This window comes from Carcharhinus amblyrhynchos, chromosome 14, assembly GCF_965287045.1.
Source record: "Carcharhinus amblyrhynchos chromosome 14, sCarAmb.v2.hapA, whole genome shotgun sequence".
Lineage (NCBI taxonomy): Eukaryota > Metazoa > Chordata > Chondrichthyes > Carcharhiniformes > Carcharhinidae > Carcharhinus > Carcharhinus amblyrhynchos.
The window spans coordinates 5948462-5973646 of record NC_137337.1 but is presented as its reverse complement, the minus strand read 5'-3'; the positions used below and the strand labels follow the sequence as shown (position 1 = coordinate 5973646).

The 25185-nt window shown below is 42.7% G+C and overlaps 1 protein-coding gene across 1 annotated transcript in view; it reads right to left on the bottom strand.

Annotated features, from left to right (window-relative positions):
* ttc7b (tetratricopeptide repeat domain 7B) overlaps nt 1–25185 on the bottom strand; it is a 277583-nt gene that overhangs the window by 47312 nt on the left and 205086 nt on the right. The window contains exons 18-19 of the mRNA XM_080202203.1: nt 23315–23455; nt 12196–12398 (exon numbers count right to left, since the gene is read on the bottom strand). Of these exons, the coding sequence (XP_080058329.1) occupies nt 12196–12398; nt 23315–23455 (344 nt within the window). The remainder of the gene's footprint in view (nt 1–12195; nt 12399–23314; nt 23456–25185) is intronic.

Genomic DNA, 25185 nt, shown 5'->3' with positions numbered 1-25185 from the left:
ACGGCTGGCTCATCAAGCCCGCCCCACACCCCATGATGGCCACAACATCAGGACTAATCCCCCCTCCACTTCTCCCATTATCTCTTGACACAGGCAGTGAGGGAGATCATAAATGGGGGTCAGGAGATCACAAACTGGGGTCAGGAGATCACAAATGGGGGTCAGGAGATCACAAACTGGGGTCAGGAGATCACAAATGGGGGTCAGGAGATCACAAACGGGGGTCAGGAGATCACAAACAGATCCAGGAGATCACACAGACCATATTTTAGCTTGTAAACATTTACCAAAGTGTAAAAAGTGGATGATGGTCTTTTGGTACAAAGATGTGGTTTGTACACCGACAGTGTGGGGGTGGTGGGGGGGGAGTGTTTATCCAAGGTTGGAACTGAGGTACATTACTGGGGGAAGAGCAGATGAAGCATCTTCACTAAATCTAACTTTGCTGTCGCTGAGCTGGGACTCTAATGCCATGCCTGATGTTCTCCGGCCCAGCATGTACACCCCACCCACATTAAACACAATGTTCGCAAACAAAAGTATAAGTTTAGAAAAAATGCAGGCAGTGGATTAACAGAAAAACAAGGTAATAATTAATATCTAAATAATTGAAGGCAAAATCTATTAGGATGGACTGAGTAAATTAATTGGGAGATACTGCCATCCCATAGTGATGAATCCTGTATCTGCATTCTGCTACAGGCAGGATAGATCACGATGCTGCTGCTGCCACGTAGTATTTTCTGAACAGAACAAAGAATACTGTTACAAATCAGAAAATAAACACAATGATCCCACACTTACTGCAATTTTCAACACAACAGCAGCCAGGTTCCTTCAAAAATACACTCTGTCAGAAAACCACACAAGGAAAGCATCCTTCCATACATGCTGCCATTCACTCCCAAAACTAATAACGGTATTTTTCGAGTGATCCTTTCTGACTAACATTTACTATGTTGTTTCCTGTACTAGATGATTTTTTTACAGCCACAAAATGATCGAGGAGCAGAATGACAACATTAATGCTGCACTACAGCAGATAAATTAAATAGCAATGGCTTAGTGAGCCATTCAGTTGCACACGGGGCATCTAGGCTTGGGCAATAAATGGTGACATTGCTACCGGCACCCATATCCTGGGATTGATTTTAAAGAGTTCAATGAGCTTCAGAACAACACCAGCCACAATAAAGATTTGCAGCTCTTTATTGAAGTTTGCATACGTCCCTAGAATACACTATTAGAGTCACAGAGGTTTACAGCTTGGAAACAGGCCATTCGGCCCAACTTGTCCATGCCACCCAGTTCTTAAGAACATATGAACATAAGAAATAGGAGCAGGAGTAGGCCATCTAGCCCTTCGAGCCTTCCCCCCATTCAATAAGATCATGGCTGATCTGAAATGGATCAGTTCCACTTACCCGCCTGCTCCCCATAACCCTTAATTCCCTTATTGATCAGAAATCTACCTACCTGTGATTTAAACATATTCAACAAGGTAGCTTCCACCACTTCAATGGGCAGAGAATTCCAGAGATTCACCACCCTCTGAGAGAAGAAGCTCTCCATAACTCTGTTCAAAACTGTCCCCCCCCCCCCACCAACTTATTTTGAGGCTGTGCCCTCTCGTTCTGGTTTCCTTTCTAAGTGGAAAGAATCTCTCTACCCTATCTAGCCCCTTCATTATCTTGTAAGTCTCCGTAACATCCCCCTCCTCAGCGTTCTAAACTCCAACGAGTACAGGCCCAATCTACTCGATCTCTCCTCATAAGCTAACCCCCTCATCTCCGGTATCAGTCTGGTGAACCTTCTCTGTACTCCCTCCAAGGCCAATGTATCCTTTCGCAAATAAATTCTTTCCCAGGCCCCCAAAATCTAAAAGTTCCTACCCCATCCACCCTCAAATTTAGTTTCCCTCAAACACAACTTCTCGATGGGCCTTATGTCTCCTATTCATTGCAACCTCTCTGCTGTCCTGCACACTGTCCCTTCCCTGGTATTTTTAATTCTTTCATGGAATGTGGCATTGCTGGCTGGCCAGCATTTTTATTGCCTGTCCCTAACTGCCCTTGAGAAGGTGGTGGTGAGCCACCTTCTTGAACCGCTGCAGTTCACGCGATGCTGGTACACACACTGTGCTGTTCGGGAGGGAGTTCCTGGATTTTGACCCAGTGACAGTGAAGGAACGGCAATATACTTCCAAGTCAGGATGGTGTGTGGTTTGGCGGGGATCTTGCAGGTGGTGATGCTCCTGTGTGTCTGCTGCACTTGTCATTCTCGGTGGTAGAGGCCATAGGCATGGAAGATGCTTGTCATAGAAACGTTGTGAATTGCTGCAAAGCAACTTATTTGCAGTTTTGCCTCAGAAAGGTGTTCCGACCAACGTAAATATTCCTCCTTAATGTCAAGTTACATCTGTGAATATTTCATCGTGACAAGATTAATGCAGAAACAGTACTAACCTACTCTGTTCCACATCAATTCTGGCCTCTTGTGCATTCCCCATTTCTACCACCCTCCCATTAGTCACTGTGCCTCCAGCTGCCTGGGCCCCAAGCTCTGAAACTTCCTCCCCTATGTCTCTCTTTCCTCCTTTAAGAAGCTATTTAAGGCCTCCCTTTCTCCAGCCTTTTGCTCAACTGTCCTAATGTCTCCGTATGTGGCTTGAAGTCAGATTTTTGATAAAGTGCTACATAAATGCAAGTGATTGTTATGTTGTTTCAATCTCTGCTTGAAATGTTCAAGCAGAACAATTAAAATGATTCTATTTATAGGTATTGCTCTCTTACTTGCTTCAGTCCCAAACACTTTCCCCTTACTAACTAGTACTCTCATTTGTCACGGTGCTAATGGTTAATCTGTGTAAAAATGCTGCATTGTGGGTGACTTTTCTCCTTCTTCAGGTATACTTTACCCTCCAGCATATATTGGAGCTCAGTTCTGCATTCCTTAAGACTTCAGTGGGCCTGTATGATCACCTGCTCTCTCTCTCTCTCAGTGCAGGCCTCCAGACTAATCACATTCTTCCTACTAGACAATGGGGGCAAGGAGACAGTGAATCAGGAATATTCCCATTGGCAGTGCCAGTAATGAGTTATTAAATTGCCCAGGATGAAATCACACACTGAATCTGGAGAGACAGGCTCATTTCTAATATATGCTTCAGGCAAAATAGTAGCTGATAACAAAAATTAATTTCTCTAGAAGGGACATGGTCCTGAATGGAAACATACCCACAAGAGAGAGGATAAAAATGCTTATTAAATTGCATCCAGTTCTTAGCTGAACAAAACCCATGGCTGGAGTCTCCTTAAAGCAAGTACTAATTTCCACGTCCTATCACCATAACCTGTCTGTGCTCTTATCACTTACATTCTCGGGAAAGTGAACCTGATCTTGGGCAGCGTTTCAAATACAAGCAGTGGGGCTATTTTTTTCTGAAACAAAGGAGTGCTTAACAAGCACACATGAAGGCTTTCGGTACAATGATGTTGTCTCAGCTTCTGCTTTCTGAATGAACTGAATATTTCCAGACTTTTTTCCCCCCAAAAACCATATTTGGGAATATTGCTTACAGAATATCAATTCATTGGAAACTCAGTGACTGGGTTACCGCGCGCAGTGGTTACAAGACATCCAAGTTGATCATTTCACAACTTGGTTAAAAAAGAAACATTCCAGCATCTCTCTATCTTATTGGGAATTACAAGGCGGTAGATGCTGGTAATATCTAATTCCTAGGCAAACATAAAAGGGACAACACATTAACTTTCTAACTTTCTCCGTGGTGGTCACAAACTTCTACGCCAACTAGGCTTTGATAAGCTCTGTTGCTATTCTAAACCTTCAACTCACTTAAACCGCTGCCTATATTACACCAAAACAATTCTCCCATCAGCACTGCAGTTCCATCTGCCCTATTAGGTGAATATATAAGATCCTTTGGCATGCCCTGAGTAAGAAGAGTTCTCCCTAGTGTCCTGGCCAATTTTTATCCCTTCACCAACATCACTGAAAGACAGATTATCTGCTCATGACCACAATCGATGCCCTTAGGGTGTGGATTGACTGGCAGTGAAGGCTGAAAGGGCTGAAATGGCATACTCTCATTATTTAAGTTGTGAAAGACGTTATATAAATGCACATCTTTACTTCTCTCATTCTGCCTGCTCCTGGTAAATGGGCCTTGTGTAGTAAAGATCAACAGGGCAAAGATGATAGATTTGATGAAGCTCTTAGCTGGGAGGACTTGACATAAAGAAGCTTTCCTGGCTGATACCCTTAGGAAACAGGTAATGTGTAACAGCAGGCTGCGTTTGTGTCAGTAACTGTCGAACCAGCACAGCATTTAACCCAATATTAAAGCGTCTTGTACAATCCTTGTTGATGCCATTAGTAGCAAAAATAAATCACAGAAATTCACAGGTTAGTCAGTATCTGAACTATAAATAACAGGTTAACATTTCCAGTGTAGAACTTCAGTCTAAGCTTGGATGTAATTAAGGTGAGTTGCCAACTCCCACTGAATGTACTCCAGGAGGTTACATCATGTGGCCTCCCACCCTCAACTGCCCCATCTGGTTAAACCCGCCCTCCCTACTATCATACCACCTCCCACTGCCAAACCCCCTCCCCATCTCCAATATATTTACAACTAATGAACAATCCAGCAAGTCATAACCTGGACCAGAAGGTCAAATAAAGTTCTCTCTCTGTCTCTCTCTCACACTCATTTTACCTGCTGTGTAATTCCATAATTTCGAGTGTCAGAGTTTGTGCTTCTTATTTCTCTGACATCTCTCACCTCGCTGAACAGAGAAAACCCTCCCCTAAAATAAAGAAGTGGTTGTTCTGGGCTCAGCAGGCTGCCTGTGGGAGGTGTCTGAGTGCTTATTTGTGTCAGTGTATTACTGGTTCCAACCGCCCTCAGCTGATTGGTGGATTGACTTCACAGTCGAGCACTTGCCAAAGACGCACCTTCTGCCAGTCTCTGAGTTTCTGAGAATTGGATTCACTTGATTCAGAATCAGGCAGTCCTCTTGTGGCTGTGGCCTTTCCACCATCCAGACCATTTCCTCCTCCCTTTCCAGCCACAAATATCATTTTTCATGCTCAGTTTTCCAGATGTGTAATCTTAGACCAACTTATAAAACCAACCAAAAGTTATGGTCATATTGAAAAGTTAACAATGAAGTACAGTTAAATAGAAAGGAATTAAAATTGAAGAAATGAGATAAGAACCTTTCAACACCCTTCAACATTAGAATGCCTCAGAAGTGCTTCACAGTCAATGAATAATCTTTGAAATGCACTTGCCATTGGGATAATGGGAAATGGAACAGTCAATTTGTGCACGATAAATTGCCAAATAAATAATGTTGATTGAGGGATCAGTGTTGATCTCAGGACAAGGGGGAGAGCTTCCAGCTCTTTTTTTTGGATATTTTTCTATCCAACTGAGAGGGAAGATGGGGCTTTAATTCAATGTCTCATTGGTAATATAGCTCCTCCAAGAGTGTAGTGCTCCTTCAATACTGCACTAACGTGTCAGGTTAGATTAAGGGTTCAGTTCTCTCCCACAAGGGAAGACATCCTCTCAGCATCCACCCTGTCAAGTCCCCTCAGGATCTTGTATGTTTCAATAAGATCGCCTCTCATTCTTCTGAACTCCAGCGTGTATAGGCCAAACCTGCCCAAGCTTTTCTCATAAGATAAGCCTTTCATACCAGGATCAGTCAAGTAAACCTTCTCTGAATTGCTTCTAATGCGATTATATCCCTTATAAAGTAAGGAGACCAAAACTGTACACAGTACTCCAGATGTAGGCTCTGAACAGGTACAGCAATGCTTTCCTACTCAATTCACTTTGCCATAAAGACCAACATTTCATTTGCCTTTCTAATCATTTTGCTGCATCTTCAGACCAACTTTTATGATGCATGTAAAAGGACAATCAGAGTTATTTTATTTATTTGTGTCACAAGTAGGCTTAGATTAATACCACAATGAAGTTACTGCGAAAGTCCCCTAAATGCCACACTCTGGTCTCTGTCCGGACATACTTTAGCATGGCCAATGCACCTAACCAGCATGTATTCCAGATTGTGGGCGGAAACCGGAGCACCTGGAGGAAACTTGTACAGACACGGGGAGAGCATGCAGACTCAGCACCGACAGTGACCCAAACTGGAAATCGAACCCGAGTCACTGGCACTGTGAGGCAGCAGTGCTAACCACTGTGCCACCGTGCCGCCCTCCCTATTGTACAGTAGTTTCTCGCCATTTAAATGATATGCTGCTTTTTTATTCTTCCTGCCCATATGGACAAGTTCACATTTTTCCACATTAGGTTCCATCTGCCAAACTTTTGCCCAATCACTTTAAATTCATTTGTCACGCCATGTCCTCTTGGCAACTTACTTTCCGACCTATCTTTGTACCATCAGCATATTTAGCTACTGTACATTCAGTCCCTTCATCCAAGTTATTGATACAGATTGTAAATAGCCATGAGCACTATTTACTCTGCATCATGTATCTGATCCGAGAACATTGAGGGTTAGTCATGAAGTCAACTGACTAATCATGACAAACTCTTCCGAGGATGGCCATTGTAATTTCTATTATTAAACAGGAGAAGCTTCTACCTAAAAATACTATCAATCCATATTGTCAAGCAATGTATAAAATAAAGTTTATAGTTTATTTATTAGTGTCACAAGTAGGCTTAGATTAACACTGCAATGAAGTTACTGTGAAAATCCCTTAATCGCCACACTACAGTGCCTGTTCGGGTACACTGAGGGGTAATTTAGCACGGCCAATGAACCTAACCAGCACATCTTTCAGACTGTGCGAGGAAACCGATGCAGACCCGGGGGAATGTGCAGACTCCACACAGACAGTGACCCAAGCCGGGAATTGAACCCAGGTCCCTGGTGCTGTGAGGCAGCAGTGCTAATCACTGTGCCAGCGTGCCGGCCCAAATAACTGTGCATTCAGGTTCACTGCACCTTCAAGCCAACAACAATAAATGACATTTAGTTGAGGAAAAGGTAACTGAAAGTTCATCAAAAAATGAGCAATATTTAGTTTTGGCTGTTTTTTCTTAAAGGTTCCTGGCCAATTCCCAAAACTTTCAAGGATTGGTCCACTTTCCTCCCCTGTAAAAGACTAGTAAGACTCAAATTAGTCAATTAATAGTCTCAGAATAAGACTGCATGAAACTTGCAACAACATGGAAAGAGCATGGGGGTGAGACGGTGGAGAGTAAGACTAATTGGTTAGCTTTTTCAAAAAGCCAACACAAGATGCTGGACCAAACATCCTCTTTGTGATCAAAGCAAATTACTGCAGATGCTGGAATCTGAAACAAAAACGGAAAATGCCGGAAAACCTCTCAGCAGGTCTGACAGCATCTGTAGAGAGAGAATAGAGCTGATGCTTCGAGTTTGGACGGCTCTTTGTCAGAGCACCCTCTGTCAGTCTCCTGCGCTCCAACATTCTATAAACATCAGAAAAAATTATTGTGCAAACAGCAATTGCACCTTTTGGGAGGGCAAGGTTAGATGTTCTGTGACATTTCAGAGGCTCACATTTCTTTCTTTTGACAATAAGCCAACTTTTACTGTACTTGATTATGACATCAGTACACCTTTAAGAAAGTTTTTTAAAAAAAATTATGGTTTCTGCAGCTCTCACAGCTTCAGCGTTTTCTTAACTCATAGCCCAGCTGATCTCAGTGCTGCTGGGTTGGCTACCAGATGCCTTTTTATTGCTCAAGATGGCTTGAAAGGGAGTTGTTTGTTTTCACTTTGGGATTTTTTGGTTGGCAGGTCAGGCAACAGAAGTTCTTTCATTTTCAGTCTTGAGCTACAGTTTAATTTTCAGGAGGGACAGCCACTTTAAAAGAAATGTTTTTTCTCTCTCTCTGCTTATTTTGGAAATTCTGCTGATTATTTTAAAGCAAGGTCTTGCTTTCCTGCAGTAAAGATTCTGCAGCTGGTGGCCTGATCAGAGTCTCTATCCCTGGGGTTCTGAGAAGCTGTGTTGACTTCAAATTGTTCTGATAGATTCCAGAGAACTGTAGACTTCAACCAAAGGACTCAATTTCCAGTGTCACGTGAGCATTAGTCTTTGCTGTATTGAGCTTGGTTAAAGGGTTTTGTCTATGGAAGGTTTTGGTTTCGATTGGAACACACTAGATATATTTGTTAAAGATTAGACATATAGTTTATTGTTTGTAATTGATAAAAGTATTTGCTAATTTTCTAACTATATATGTTAACCATATTCTTAAATAAACTTTGTATGACAAAAGCTCTCTGGTGGGTCATTTGAATCATACCTGAAGTGAAATCTATATGCTTCTGCTAGCCAAATTCAAGATGCAAAACTTATGATTCAGGCGGGTGCCATAAAACACTTTGGAGTTTCTGATCTGAATCATAATTTGATTTGTTTTTTTATTTGATCTAAAGATGTGAGTGATTCCAGCAAGTCTGTGTTTATTGCCCATCCTTAGTTACGAGAGTTAATTTATTTGAAGCAATGGACCTGTTTTCTAGGTCACTTCAGTAGGCATTTAGTGTACACTCAATGACCATGAGGAAGAAAGGAATAGAAAGATATACTGATAGGGTGAGATGAACTAAGCGAGAAGGCTTGTGTGTAATAAACACTGCCACAGAGCAGTTGGCTGAATGATTTGCTTCTGAGGTGTAACCTCTGTGTAACACTGAGACTTGAGTCACATGTAGGTCAGATCACATCAATGAACTAGCTTGGTTTTCTTTTAACACAGCAACCCTGCAGCTTCCATGGTCATTTTCCATCTAATGAATCAAATTCTGTTTGCTACAACTGAACACGAGCTGATAAAACCTCAGGGTTGCTAACCATTGTACAACCACACACAGTCACGAGCATCAGTCACTCCTTGGTGACTTACTGCTTGAGATTTTACAAACATCATCAGTAAAATGCCACTGGAAAATTATTTTACAAAAACGAAGGAAACCATCTACAAAACAGAAATGACGCCCCCCATCACCTGCCCCAAGTGGGTTCAGTTCAGTTAATTTTGAAGTGTTGCAAAATTTTCTTTCAACTCTCTCTCTACGTCCAAAACTTTGGCAGATAAATTATTCATATTTTCTGAAGCTCAGCATGTCTTGGTTACTGAGTTAATCCAGAGGTGAAGCAGGTTAGAGCATTACTAAGCTGGGAGATGACAGAAATCCCAATGGAAACTGCTGATAATTCAGGATTCACGTGCATCTATTTCCAGTGCTCTCCCCTCCACGGCTGAAAGATTAACTCACACTGGGTACAGTTTCACAGACACAGGTGAATACTCCTTGTGTGCTGGCCAGGGTGCTGGATGTCAGAATTGTTACTCGACCAGTGCGGGCCTCATTTTAAAATGAGAGCTAGGCTGTTCAGCTCTGATGCCACACAGAAAGTGTGAAAATCTGTAACTCTTTCACCCCAGAAAAGTTGGAGGTGAGAATTTCAAAACAGAGACTGATAAGATTCTCCTAACGCAAGGGTATGAAGTCTTTGGAAATCAAGGTAGACAAATGGGGTTAAGATACCATGAGCGGGCTGAATGATGGAACAGACAAGAGGGATGAATGGGCTCCTCCTACCACTTTGTTCTTGCATCATAACCAAAGCTTGATCCTGCCCTCACCAGAAGGCTTAGCAAATGTACTTTGCAGTAGGAGTCACTAGGTAGCAATCAGGGATCTGAGATATTCTCCCCCACCATTTCAGCGCCTGGTCTAGCATCCATACAGCAACTACTACTGACATCCCAAATCAGATTAGCTAACTCAACCCAGCTAAACACTGAAGGTGGGACAGTTCTGTGCCTGAGATGGGAGGGCTGTCCTACGAGGAGAGATTGGGAGAATGGATCCATATCCTTGAGTTTCAAACAATCAGGGGTGATCTCATCAAAATATACAAGATTCTTAGCAGGCTTGTCAGGGTAGATGTTGAGAGGCCATTTCTTCAGGCTAGAGATTCTGGAACATATGACCGTGGTCTCAGGATTTGGGATGGACAATGTGGGACTGACAGATGATAGAATCTCTTCACTCAAAGGGTTGTGAATCTTTGGAACTGTCCACCTCAGAGAGCTCATTGTGTATATTGAAGATTGGGATTGACAGGATATTTGGACATTAAGGAATACAGGGATAGGTGGATTTAAGGTAGATGAACATCAGAGCAGACTCAAGGGGTTGTATGACCTGCTCCTGTCCCTAGTTTCATTTAAATCCCTTCATGGGATCTGGGTGTTGAATTTATTACCCATTCCTAATTGCCCTTGAGAAGGTGGTAGGGAACCGTCCCCTAGAACCATCACAGCCCGTGTGGTTTGAGTAGGCTCATGATGCTTTTAGGAAGGGAATTCCAGGATTCTGACCCAGCAACAGTGAAGGAAAAATACTATATTTCCAAGTCAGTATGGTGCATGGCTTGGGGCGAACTGCTGCTAGTGGTGTTCCCATGCATATGTTACCCTTAGTTTTCCTGATGGTACAGGTCATGAGTTTGGGAGTGTTGTCAAAGTAGCTTTGGTGAATTAACACATGGTTTCAGTGGGCAGGGCATTTACTCACTAAATCAATACAAAGTGACCAGTAGGTTGTTTCGGCAAACGTTATTCCATCAGTACCATGACAGATTGGATAGGGAATTCAGATAACATGTTCCTTGAATCCAGCTCAATCTGCATCCAGGAAATAAACTTTTCGCACAAAAAAAGTTTAAATTTAAAATTTACATCTTGTAAAATTACACTTAGCACATCAGATATACAAGTTTCAAATATCATTTCAAACATTATACAGGGTCAAGGGTATCTAATTGCAGTCTTTTTTTTTTATACAGTGTATTTACAAGCACTCATCACAATGGGTGACTTACTTCCAAAGAATGTGGAGTATGCAATTTCAGCAGATCAGAAAATCAAATCTTGTAACCAAATGTTTTTGCGCTACTTCCATTTATCCAAAACAAACCTTTGAGCCGAAGTATACTTGATGTTTAATGCATGACTCTCACAATTGTCCTCTCAATAAAAATAATTTTGCAATAGTGCCCAAGACAATGAGGGGACTATTGAATATTGATTGTTATCAGGTACCACACAGCCTTATTTATAAGTATTAGTGACTCTATTTTACCCTCAAGTCCTCAGGATTGAATACAGTTGAATGCTTGCTAGGCCACTTCAAAAGACAGTTAACGTGGTATGGGGACTGGAGTCCCACAACAGGCCTGGTCAAGTAAGGGCACCTGGTCTCCTTCCCTAAAAGACATTTGTGAACCAGTTTTTCTCTAACAATTCAACAGATTTGTAGTCATATTTGCTGATACAGGTTTTTATTTTCAGATTTTAGAACCAAATACAAATTCCCAGGGCAGGGATAACTGAGTCAGAGTTTTTGTTTTTATTTTGTTAGTCACAAGTAGGCTTACATTAACACTGCAAAGAAGTTGCTGTGAAAATCCCCTAATTGCGACACCCTGGCACATGTTTGGGTACACTGAGGGAAAATTTAGCATGGCCAATGCACTTAACCAGCATGTCTTTTGGACCATGGGAGGAAACCAGAGCACCCGGAGGAAACCCACACAGACACAGAGAGAATGTGCAAACTCCACACAGACAGTAACCCAAGCTAGGAATTGAACCAAGTTCCCTGGCGCTGTGAGGCAGCAGTGCTAACCACTGTGCCATCATGCCGCCCTTCAGGCATCCAGGTGTAATTCTGTCTTCTTTTTAAAATCATATATTCTATCCTTATGTTATCATTCCATCAAAAATTCTTCTATGCAGATTTATAATGGTGGTTGCAAACTTATAATGACAATTGTCTATATACACACGACACAATGTAATTACATCCTCCCACCATTGGTGGTGCTGCAGCCACACTGATGCTCCCATTCAAAAAGTTCCACATAACAATAATGAGACACATGAGAGATGGTGGTAATGCTGCTAATGAGACAGAAAGAAACAGGCGGGGAAATAACATTCACAACACTTAAACCACTGATACGAAAAGACTTTTCATTACACAAAATAATCAAGCAGAACAACTTATGGTTTAATTTACACGACACAACTATACAACATCAGTTTAGAATCACAGCCACAAAGAATTCACTTACCAGTCTTTGCATTGTCTTGACGTGAGTGGGACTGATAGACAGAGCTTCTTCATACCAGCGCTTGGCTTCATCGATATTCCCTCGGAGCTCTGCAACTTGACCACGCATGAACAAGACATTGTGTGATGTAGGGAAGAGATTAGCTGCCTCTTGGATGCAAGCTGTGGCCTCAGTAGGCTTTCCCATTCCAATGTATACTTCAGCTGGAAGATAAATTAAAACTGAGCTTAATAACAGCACAAATTCCCAACTCCCTCCACTGGTGGATGTGATTTAATGAGGCTTACAGCTCCAAAGCAACTGTTTCACACACTGCCCCATCAAGTGTTTAGGAAGTATAAATGAGAAGAATGAGGAGTGATTTCCTTAAAAAATAGAAGGTTCTGAAGGGGGGGTTAGACAGGGGTAGATACTGAGAGGTTGTTTCCACTGACTGGACAATCTAAAACACAGGGCATGTTCTCAGGGTGACAGTCAATCTTTTCAGACTGGGATGAGGGGAAATTTCTTCTATCAGAAGGTTGTGAATCTTTGGAATTCTCTTCTACAGAATGATTTAAAAGCTCAGTTTTTGAGAATGTTCAAGCCTGAGATAAATAGATCTTAGGGAATCAAGGCATATGGGGAACGGGCCGGAAAGCGGTGTTGAGACAGCGGATTAGCTATGATCATACTGGATAGTGGGTGGCACAATGGTGAACACTACTGCCTCACAGCGCCAGGGACCCGGGTTTGATTCCCAGCTTGGGTCACTGTCCGTGCAGAGTCTGCACGTTCTCCCCGTGCCTGCGTAGGTTTCCTCTGAGTGCTCTGGTTTCCTCCCATGGTCCAAAAGGTGTGCTGACCATGCTAAATTCTCCCTCAGTGTATCTCAACAGGTGCCTGAGTGACTAGGGGATTTTCACAGTATCTTCATTGCAATGTTAATGTAAGCTTACTTGTACACTAATAAAACAAACTTAAAACTTTATTGGAGAAGGCTTCAGGGGCCATTTTTCTTCTGTTAAGTTCTCAGAGGGCATTACAGTTGGTCACTATTGCACCAATCCCCACACTGGCTTGTAGTGACCAAGAGGGGGAACCTTGGCCAACCCAGCAGCACTGCAGCAATTTGGATCAACTCAAATGCTGCCCAGCTAGCCCTCACCTGACTCGAGATTAGCACAGTTCAACACACCGGGAGTTGCACTTAGCCATAAAAAGGAAAATCTGAGTAGGTTTCTGATTTTCTTGGAAAAGTATGTGATGAATCCTAGAGAAAGAGTAGGCCACTTGGTTATAATGAGAAAGCCTCTGTATTATTTTAATAGCATCCAGCAGCAACCCGCATTTCCCATTGTTATGCTGATTCCACCATTTTCCTTGGTGGATTATCCTAAATGTTCATCAGTCTTTGAGTAAGGATGTTTTCTGTCCAGAACTGGTTTTCAAGTCATATATCTATATTCAAGTGGCCTGGCTGACAAACACATGTTCTGGCTCATTAAGTTAGAATAAATGTCAACCATCAGCCAAAGAATACTTTATACATCTCAGTGGTGTTACCTCTTAACTTTCCTCATAGTCCACCACCTCTACTATTGGTGTCACTCTTTTCTGCAGTTTTTACAGTAAAAAGTCTCACAACACCAGGTTAAAGTCCAACAGGTTTATTTGGAATCACGAGCCTTCGGAGCGCTGCTCCTTCATCAGGTGGGTGGAGAGGTAGGATTCACAAACATGGCAAATGTAGACAAAAACACAACTGCAAGATAATGGTTGGAATGTCAAGTTTCAGGTTTCTACACATTTCAACCATTATCTTGCAACTGTGTCCAAATAAACCTGTTGGACTTTAACCTGGTGTTGTGAGACTTCTTACTGTGCCCACCCCAGTCTGATGCTGGCATCTCCACATCACGACAGCACTGCCTTTAAAGTATGGTGGATAATGCATACAGAATTATGATTGAAGTCTGAGTTCTGTATTATTGGAAAATTCTGGCAGAACCTCGGGAGACTAATGCACCACTGCTCTGATTATGAAGCCAAACATACTACCTGCTCTTTTGAAACATTTCTCAATCTCACCGACCTTTCAAGTAAATCAACCAAAGAAACATGGTTTCATTGGAACAATTTAGGTTGTAAAGGGTTAAAATCTGTAGCTAACTAGCCGACCTTCACTCAACAGATTATTGAGGTAGAGTCAACATTTTCTATCAACAAATTAAACAGAGCTCTGTTTGAATGGTAATGTAATCCAGCAATTCTGCTAACATTACAAGGTGCGCATTGTATTTGCCGTAAAGGGAGAGGGCTATTATTTCAGGAGAGAATTTCAGCAGCTTTGTTTGGAAGGAGTTTATTTTCACTCTTCATTGATCTGATGTTGCATGCAATTTTGTTTGGGTAATGTGAATGATTGCACCACAATGCACAGAAACAACTTGCACTCATTAAAATAAACCTTTCAGGCTGGAAAATGTTCTCAACTTCTCAGCAGATAAAGAGAGAGTTTGCATTTTTCTAGTGCCTTATGTGACCCAGGGCTATCCAAAAGCAGCTTTGTGAATTTTGAGGTCCTGCAATGTAGAAAACGAGGTGGCCAATTTGTTTACCGAGACTCACAAACTTCATTGAATGAAGCAGCAGAGACCGAACAGGAAATGCACAGATCACAAAGGATTAATAAAGGTTTAGGATTTAAGGAATGAAAAGAGCCAGCAAGGCCAGGAAGTTGAGGGAGAACTTCAGCCATTAGTAATAGAAAAGTGTCCAGAAAATCAGAAGTAGACCAAACTGAAGGAGCTGAGCGCAGAACTGGGCATGAGTACACACACACAGAGGGTGGAGAGAGGTGAGAACAAGGATTTTGAGATTGACATTTATGTGAGAACAATATGTTTCGGCGGGGAGATGGCAGCTGGAAATGGTACCCGCAAGCGGATTTTAACTGTCATGCCCACTACAACAATTGTTTATAGAGTCGCATGTGTAGAATGGAGTGAAGCACAGAAAACGCACAGGAATCATAGGCCGCCTGCAACACTCTACAACTAAGCACGGAAATCATAGTTCATCCTGTAAAACTAGCATCTGTGGGATCATCAGAACCCACCCGGTAGCTGAGGGATTACAACCCAGCCTGTATAACTGCAGCCTCAGCAGTAGAAACACAACATACCCTATAAAATTATAAGCTTCACCTGTGCAATTATCCCCCCCCACCTCCTGTAAAAGATTAGTCCCTGGTTGTAGAAATATAGCCCACCCTGCAAGAAGAATCAGACTCCAGCAATGGCATCATAAGCTTATCTGAAAGAGGTAGCAGCACCAGGAAAGAACAAAAGAATCTCTTTTGACCTATGTTATTTTGTATTGCATGTCAGTGAATTGGAAATGTTGGTGCAGGTTGATGTTCTGTGAATTGACATTCTAGTCACTGGGAACATCTTCCAGCCAGGCTCATGATTAAATATTTTCTACTCACATTACTCTGCCTTCACTGTTCCATTTAAATCAGCTTCATTTTGATTCACGTGTGTTTTCTGGGAAAAATAGATTTAATGAAGGCAACTTCCAGCACAAGTAAAATCACCGTCCCTGGAAGATACACTGTCGTAGGCTCTTTTAAAGGCTGATTTTTAAATTTGTGATGGTTTGGCAGAGATTCTGTGGGAAGAGGTGTTATGCCTTTGGTTCTATTCAAGGAGCATTAGAACTCGTGACTCGGAATGAGAAGGTTGAGGATTCAAGCCCCACTGCAGAGGCTTGAGCATAAAAATCTAGGCTGATATTCTCTTTGCAGAGCTGAGGGACTGCTGCGCTGTCAGAGGTGCTACTGTTCAGATGAGACATTAAACCAAGGTCCATGTATACTCTCTCAGGTGGCTGGGAAAGATCCCGTGGTACTATTTCAAAGGTGGACTGGCCTTCTTCCCAATGCCTTGGTCGATGTTTATCACTCAATCAACATCACTAAAACAGATTATCAGGACATTGGTCTTATTGTTGTCTATGGGACCTGGCTGAGAGCAATTCTGTTACTGTGTCTCCCACATTACAACAATGAGTACAATTCACAACCAATGATGTCCTGTTTTGAAGAGTTTGGGGCAGGGTCTGAGCTTCTAAATGGCAGTATAAAAATACACTTAGCCAGCAGATATACAAACTGGCCGGTGTGCTCCCAAGGGTAGTGATTCCCTTGACTTTCAATCTCTGATTGGAATTGATGTGAGAATCAGTGGTATTACTGAATAGCTCGAATGGTGCTGAACAGGTCAATACAAGTGTGAACTTCCCTTATGACAGGACATGGTGTGGTACTGATCCAGGTGAAAGCAGTCTCGTGTTACAGTGCCGAGATGCACATGTCTCCCATTGCAGCAGAGATAGGGATACACTGCTGCACTAGGGAGAGGAATGAAAATCACTGCGCCCAGCAACAGGAGGTGTGTGCATTCCTTTAACAACATTGAGTTAGCTCAGCAAATTCATCAGTCATTCTCAATGTCATAAAAGAAACAACAAGGAATAAGAAAGCTGAAATAAAAACCTGAAAAAGTTGCAAATATTCAACCAGTCAGGTAGAGAAAAATGCAATTAGCAGTTCGGGGTTATAATCTTCCAAGTTTTGAGGAAAAGTCATCCTTTTATGTTGATTTCAGAGTTCCATCTGCACTATTTTTATTTTGTAAGAGATGAACCACCCTGACAGAGAACATAAAATATACTTGTTACTAAAATATCAGCATGTGATGTGCTTTTCTTCGGAAATGTACATCCAAATATCCAACACATCGAATGTGTTGATTATCTTCAATGTTTGGGCTGAGTTAGTTGATCTTTCAGAGGTGAGGAAGGGGTAGTGATAGAGGCACCAGTGCAGGTCTCTATAGTGGAAATCAGGGCTCACTACATCAACTCTCGCTCCTGCTTAATAAATAAACTTAAAAACATAACTCACTCTTTCCATGGGTCTCATAGGCAGGGAACTCTTCTCTCTGTCTTGTCTTCAATTTATCAAAAGCCAAGCTTGGCATTGTGGAATTGCAAACTTTTACAATGGAATCTACAGGGCCAGGAAACTCATGGTGGTCCACTGCCTTGCCCCAGTGTCTAGATAGGACCATATCCCTCGATGGCCATCATACCATCTATCAAATGTTTCACCAGCTACTTGAATTTGACGATACTTTGGCAGCTCTCTTCATACAATCATTATTTAAATAAAACTGTTAAACTGTAAACTGCTTGTCCGCCCTCCACCCTGAGATTGCACAGTCATGATCTGCTTTCTATCCTAAACCAACAGCAAAGCCACCAAGGTCAAAGTTACTAATGCCACCTTGGATATTCCCCTTCATCCTCTCTGTTCCCTTAGATCTTGTTGTCTCCCAATGACTCTCTTCCATGCTCTCTCTAGTTTGAGTGCAGCTCTTTTATTGTGCCCCTAGCTCTATTAGTATTTTCCTTTGATCAATTAAGTATGAGTTGTCCTCCTGAGCATCCTGATGTCAGTTGCTCCATCATTACTTGTGCTGTGCCCTAAGCTCTTAATTCTCTCTCTAAACTTTTCTGCATCCCTACATCCCTCCCCGCCTTTAAAATGTCCCTTAATGCCTTAATGGTCTTTGACCAGGCATTGGGCCTAACCCCCCTCCACATCAGCCAGGTGTGGTTCACTCCAGTGGGGTTTATTCCTGCTCCCCACTAATGGGAAACAAGAGGCCTGACCTCGCTACAGGGAACAGAGGCCATGAAGGTCCTCCACAGGAGGTCGCGAGTAAAGCGGAATGCCCCTTGGACAATGCTAGCCTGGCCCCAGCACTACCCAAGGGGCAAACTGGCACTGCCCAACAGGCACCTTGGCACTCCCTACCAAGAATCGGGCAGTGCTAAGGAGGTGTGGCCTACTGGGGGCAGGGTCTATAGGGGATGATCAGTGAGGGTGCAGTCTCGCTGCCACTCTGCAAAAGGATCGGTGGATCTGTGGCAGAGGGAGGCCATCGGGTTGGGGATGGGGAGAGAAACTGAAGGGGCAGTGAAGTGGGGTTGCTGAGCCTGCCAGCAATCGGGCTGACCAGCAATCGGGAGGCCAGCAGTGCAGGGCCACAGTGCATGCGCCAATCTCCACTCTGACAGATTGTGGCACATGCGCAGTAGCCCGCTCAGCGATATGCTGCCTGCCTCTTGCTTGGGCACTCTGCAGTGCTCAGAGTGGGAGACTCACTCTGAAAATCCCGCTAAAAAAAATTGGCAAGGTTTATTCTGGTTTTCGTGCGATTTTGGAACATTGTTTTTGGGAGACTGGCCCCCCGCCTCCACCCTTCATTCCAGGTCTGTCATGGTGCGACAGCACTATCTGCCTGATTTCAAGTCCAGGATAAGCTATAATAAACATCAGTTTAAAACTCACAAGATTGAAGATTATTCTGCTAATACTAACTCACTTTCCAAGGCTGCTCAGTCATCCTTAATATAACCTGATTGAATAGGGAAGGAGTTGGGATTGGATGGAGTAGGAATTTTGGCATTCACATGGGGCCTGAATGGAGGGGTGCTGAGACCTCGGCAGACCAGAGGAGATTGCACACAGAGAAGGGGTGAAGCCACTGAGAGATTTGGAAACACGTTGGCCCACTTCCCAGTAAAATACCTCACTTTAGATTTATTTTGTATTTCAAGTGCATAATTATGACTCACTAAAATAAGCATGCACAATGGGGCTGAAGAAAGTATTTTAGGTTAATATTTAAGGGTTTGTTGATGAATACGTCATCTTAATACAATCACACACACAGGAAACTAAAATTTTGGTGAGTTGGGAGCTGCCAGAGTTTCACAGAAATCATCTGCATGAACATGGATCAGAAGGTGTTTGTTTCCTCCGTATGTTCAAGCTGGTTATTTAACTTTCTCAGTGCCGGATGTCTTTTGGTCGCATAACTCTTCCATCCAACAACTGATTTTATTTTAAAATCCTTTCTCTTTTTTATTCATTTGTGAGACATGGGCATCGCTGGCTGGGCCAGCATTTGTTGCCCATCCCTTGTTGCCCGAGGGCAGTTGAGAGTCAACCACATTGTTGTGGCTCTGGAGTCACATGTAGGCCAGACAAGGTAAGGATGGCAGATTTCCTTCCCTAAAGGACATTAGTGAACCAGATGGGTTTTTCATGGTCATCATTCTTAATTCCAGATTTTCTTTTAATTTTAGTTCAAATTCTGCCATCTGCCTTGGTGGGATTTGAACCCGAGTTCCCAGAACATTAGCTGATTTTCTGGATTAATAGTCCAGTGACAATAGGCCATCATCTCTATGTATAAGATCTTGAAGATTTCTTGTTGGAAATGAGTTGTTTCACTACTACAACCATTCTAAAAGGTCTAAAAATCCTACAGCCAAAAATGACTTGCTCTCTGCAACAGATACTAAGGTTGGAAACACTCAGTGCACCAGGTTAATCTAACTTTTGTGGCGTTGAACAGTTGCAGTTCTTCCCCTTGTTACCAAAATAAAAGCTGATGGATCTCAGTCTTGAAATCTTACAATCACTGCATCCTTTTAGAAGAAAAATGTTCCAGAAATCCATTATTCCATAAAAGTACTTCCACTCCTGAATGACATGGCTCTAATTTTAAGATGGCACCCCTTGCTTGTTCTGAATTCCTTCACAAAAGCTTCTGGGCAGTTGCTCTTTATTTGCCCTCTTGGTACCATTTATCATTTTAAATCTTAATTTCACTACGTGTGGTGGTAAATATTAGACTTTTCCCCTCCAGACAGGAGTGTTTTCTGCTGTACAACTGAATAAAGCACTGGTTGTTTTTGAACTGGGATTAATTTGAAGTGATGAATTAAAGGTATCAAACAGGAAATGTACCCCATAACGTTAAGGAATAAACACTGGTTTATAGTGTATTGGTACTCAAAATGCTTGTATCCTAAAGCAACCAACAAATTACTGCTGAGGTGTACTGACTGTTGCTTTGTAGGCAGGATTAGGCTATTGAGTTGGACGATCAGCCATGTTTGTGATGAATGGTGGAGCAAGTTCAAAGGGTCAAATGGCCTCTTCCTGCTCCTATCTTCTATATTTTTAAATGCCAGTCTACACTGTACAAAGTCCCATAAACAGCAAAGAATGAAATAACCACAAGAGCAAAACACTGCGTATGCTGGAAATCTGAAATAGAATAAAATGCTGGAGATAATCAATGTATCTACAGAGTGAAAAACAGAGTTAACATTTCACCTCGGTAACCTTTCATGAAAACATGATCAATCTGTTTTGGTGTTGGTGGTTGAGTGATAAACGCTAGTCAGAAATAGTGTGAGAGGAATCTTTCCATCCCATGAGTGAATAGATAGAGCCTCGATACAATATCCCATCTGAAAGACAATGCACCTCCAATGGCGCACATCCAACTGTGCATCCCCAACTGTGCACCCCCAACGGTACACCCTTAACAACGCTGCCTTTCCTCCGGAGCAGCTAAGCCATCTTCGACAGTTGGGTCAATTGACTCAAATTTGCCTCCTGGCTAATGATTTTAGGTTTAAGTCCAACCTGATGTTGTCAGACTTCTTACTGTGTTTACCCTGGTCCAACGCCGGCATGTCTACATCATAACGATTTTAGGAACAGGCAAATAAACTTGGCATCATAATCAGTAATATAAACATTTTCTCTCGTTATTTGTTACCAATTATGTAACTTATGAAACACTGATTTTTGGAACAAAAATAAGTAATTTCTTCACATTTTTAGAATAACAAATCCAGAACACTGAAATCCGCAATTATTAAAATATAAATCCACCAGCGTTCTCCAATGCTCCCTCCTGCAGAAATTGCCTCTAATTTATTGTTTTATTGGGTTTGAACTGATGCTCCATTTAATGCCAACAGCTAAAACAGACTAGCATAACCACGGAACCATCGAATCCCTACACTGCAGAAAAAGGCCAACTGGCCCATTGAGTCTGTACTGACTCTCTGAAAGAGGATCCCACCCACACTCTATCCCTGCTGTATCCCCATAACTCCATGTATTTACCACAGCTAATGCACCTATCCTGCACATCTTTGGACTGTGGGAGGAAACCGGATCACCCGGAGGAAACCCATGCAGATATGGGAAGAATGTGCAGAATCCACAAAGAAAGGGACCCAAGCCGGGAATTGAACCTGGGTCCCTGGCTCTGAGGCAGCAGTGTTAACTATTGTGCTACCATGCCTCCCACATTTTCCATTATTCTTTCACCATACAACCCTGCTCTCCTCATCGAATACACAATATGGAAATACACAAGCAATGAACTGAATTCTCTCCAATGCCTTTCATAGTGCTTTATTTTCCAGATGCCCACCTATCCTGCACTCAATTGAATTCTTTCAGTTTGGTTTTGCACAGCATCAATCAGCCCTAATTAAAGTCATAAAATGACATTCTCTGCAACTGTGGAACCTTGTCCTCTCTGTGCCTCAGTCAGAAGACTTTCCAGCAGGGTAGCACTTTCCTCACTTGATTCCATGCTGACCTATCCAATCATATCAGGAGAACCTGAAGAAATGGCTTCTTTTCCCAACCCTCCAGTCACACTGGGAACTCCATTACCCAAAGGCTTATTCTTGAACGCACCCCCCCGCCGTCCCCATCACCTTCGCAAGTCTCTGATACATCCAGCAATATTGTCCAGAGCTTCAACACATACACTGATGGCACCCAGTTCTATCCTTCTGGATACTTCCCCTCCCTCTGAGCTATCCAACATCCAGTCTCCAATGAGTTGCAATTTATTTCAGTTAAAGATTGGGGAAACTCCCCTCGACACCAATTCTGTTACTCTTCTGATTCTACACAGGCTGAACCACGACTACAATTTCAGTGTCTTATATGAACCCCAGCTGACCTTCTCACTCCACACAAAACTGTCCAACTTGACATCTGGAACCCAACCCACATCCACCCCTGCCACAGTCCACCAGTTGCTAAATCCTTTTCCATGGCTCTGTGACTTTGAGACTCTTGTGTTTACTCTACTGGACTTCTAATCTTAAAACTGTCCAAAGCTTTCAGCCCCCTACTTTACCCATCATTATTTTCCTTCACTAAGTTTCTCCCTCTCATTCTCCTTCTTTAAGAATCTTCTTAAAATCTACCTCTTTGACTAAAATGTTTGGTCTGCGCGCTAAATCTCTTGTTTGGCTCTGTGACTATGTCCCTTTGGGCCTCGGTGAAGCAACTTGGGAAGATTCTCACTAGAATATAAGACATGGGAGCAGTAGTTATCTACACGGTCCACTGATCTTGCCAAACCCTTCAATACAGTCATGGCTGATTTGGAGCTTCAACTTCCATTCAATCCCCACGTCGCTTAATTTCCCAAATCTGTCTTTTCCAGTCTTAAATGTATTCAATGAAGGGAGCATCCCAACCCTCTGGGGTAGGGAATTCCAAAAATTTACAACCCTCTGAGTGAAGTACGTTCTCATTTCAGTTTGAAATGACCGGCTGCTTATTCGGAGACTGTGCTTCTGTGTTTTAGATTCCCTGATGAGCACAATTTCAAAGGTACTGCATAGTTTACAGAACAGAGTCCCTACAGTGCTGAAGGAAGCCATTTGATTCATCAAGTCTGCACTAACCACAATCCCACCCAGGCCCTATTCCCTTTACACCCATTCATTTACCCTACTAGTGCCCCTGACACTAAGGGGCAATTTAGCATGGCCAATCAACCTAATCTGCACATCTTTGGACTGTGGGAGGGAACTGGAGCACCCAAAGGAATCCCATGCAGACACATGGAGAATGTGCTAACTCTGCACGGACACTCACCTGAGGCTGGAACTGAACCCGGGTCCCTGGCGCTGTGAGACAGCAGTGCTAACCACTGCTATTGTGCAAAGTATGATCTAAAACTTGCCAATGTCAAACTACATATCATCTAATTTACCATGTGGACGTACCAGAAATGCCAGAGAATTTTGTAGAAAATGCTCGCATGTTTTGGAGGTAACTAGTGTGTTCTGGGAGTTGCTTTGCAACTTTTTAACCTCACTTTTATTCCTCGGCTGAATACAAAATGGAAATGTAAAGAGTGGTGCCAAATCACCGTATGTTAACCTGCATGCAGCCAGATCTGGGCCAGGGTCATCCAGGGGTGCATCGGCCCCTGTTTCGGCATACTGCTCTGCAAGGACGAGGCCACCTCTGACAGTGCTTGCTCCACTCTCGAGGCTGCGATCGACGTGGCGTGCACCGAACCTGCAGTGATGCAAGAGAAACGGACATCATGAACAGCGAACACCAGGCCAATGTTTAATATGGACTCAAAACAGACGCACTAACAAGACGGTACAGTACTTCACATCATCAGACTCAACAATCACATACTAAAGCAGCACTTCACCTACCAATCTAAGCAATCCTTTGTGATGTATCGGGGGCTAATGTACATGATAATCTGCCTCTTTGGATCAAGCTTTCAGTCATATGTCCTAATATCACATTATGTGGCCCACTGATGAATTCAGACTGAAGAAGCCTGTGTGAAGGGCCTGGGGATGTTTCACTATGTTGAAGAAATTATACAACTGCAGATTGTTGCTACTTAATCAGGTTTTTTTTGTATTTCAGCTGAAATTGCACTGAGCAAGAAACTAAAAGGTTTTAGTGGTTTTTTTTATTAGCTCACTGGAAAAATGCTAATTAAATTCTATTAAAACTTGTATAATTTCATAAAATAGAACTCTCACATTGCAGAAGAGGCTATTCAGCCCATTAGGTCAGCACCAACTCTCTGACAGATTATTTCACACAGGCCCTCTCCCTATCTCTGTAATCCTAACATTTGCCACAGCTAATCCACTTAACCTACACATCTAGGAACACTACGGGGCAATTTAGCATGGCCAATCCACCTAACTTGCACATCTTTGGAGTGTGGGAGAAAACCCGAACACTCAGAGGAAAACTATGGAGACATAGGGAGAATATGCAAACTCCACACAGACAGTGACCCAAGTTGGGAATCGAATCTGGGTCCCTGGAGCTGTGAGGCAGCAGTGCTAACCACTGTGCCACCGTGCCGTCCCACAAATAAATATAAATTATAAGTAGACGTATAAGATGATGAATGGGATGGATAGGATAGAGGTGGAGAGACTCTTCCCGCTCAGAAAGGATAGTAGGACTAGGGGGCATAGCCTCAAGATAAAGGGGGGGCGGTTTAGAACAGAGTTGAGGACGAACTTCTTCACTCAAAGGGTGGTGAATCTCTGGAAGTCTCTGCCCGTTGAAGTGGTGGAGGCCGCCTCGCTAAATATTTTTAAGACGCGGGTTGATGGGTTTTTGATGAGAGAGGGGATTAAGGGTTATGGGGAGAGGGCGGGAATGTGGAACTGAGACACGACAGATCAGCCATGATCTTATTGAATGGCGGGGCAGGCTCGAAGGGCTAGTTGGCCTACTCCTGCTCCTATTTCTTATGTTCTTATAAACAAGATGCAGTTTTTGTAATTGAGTGCAACCACAAATGAATAGATTGTCATCTACAGGACGAGATTAATCACTGGTTCCTGATGGTATCAAACCTACTCAAGATTTGCTTTCAGCTAAAGCTTTTGATTGGATCACAATGAAAATAAATTGCTGTTGAGACCAGCAATATGCCAGTTTAACTGGAGTTATTCTTGGCTAATTTCACATTTGGTTAACAGCCTTGTGGAAATGCTGCCTACACTGCCTCAGTGTAAATATTCTGATCAGTGTGCAGTTTTGCTACAGGTACTCCTTTAATGTAGACCTGTTTTAGACTGATGTGAATGGTTGGTGCAGAATTCTGTTATCTCCTCTGCTCTCCTTAGCCTGAGTTATTTTCCTTGTAAAGCATTAGAAAAGTTTAAAACCTCTCGTGTTGGATTAGCCTTCATTAGGACCTTACAAACATCATAAGCGTTACACCATTTGCACTTGCACCAGTTCATACTGTGTGA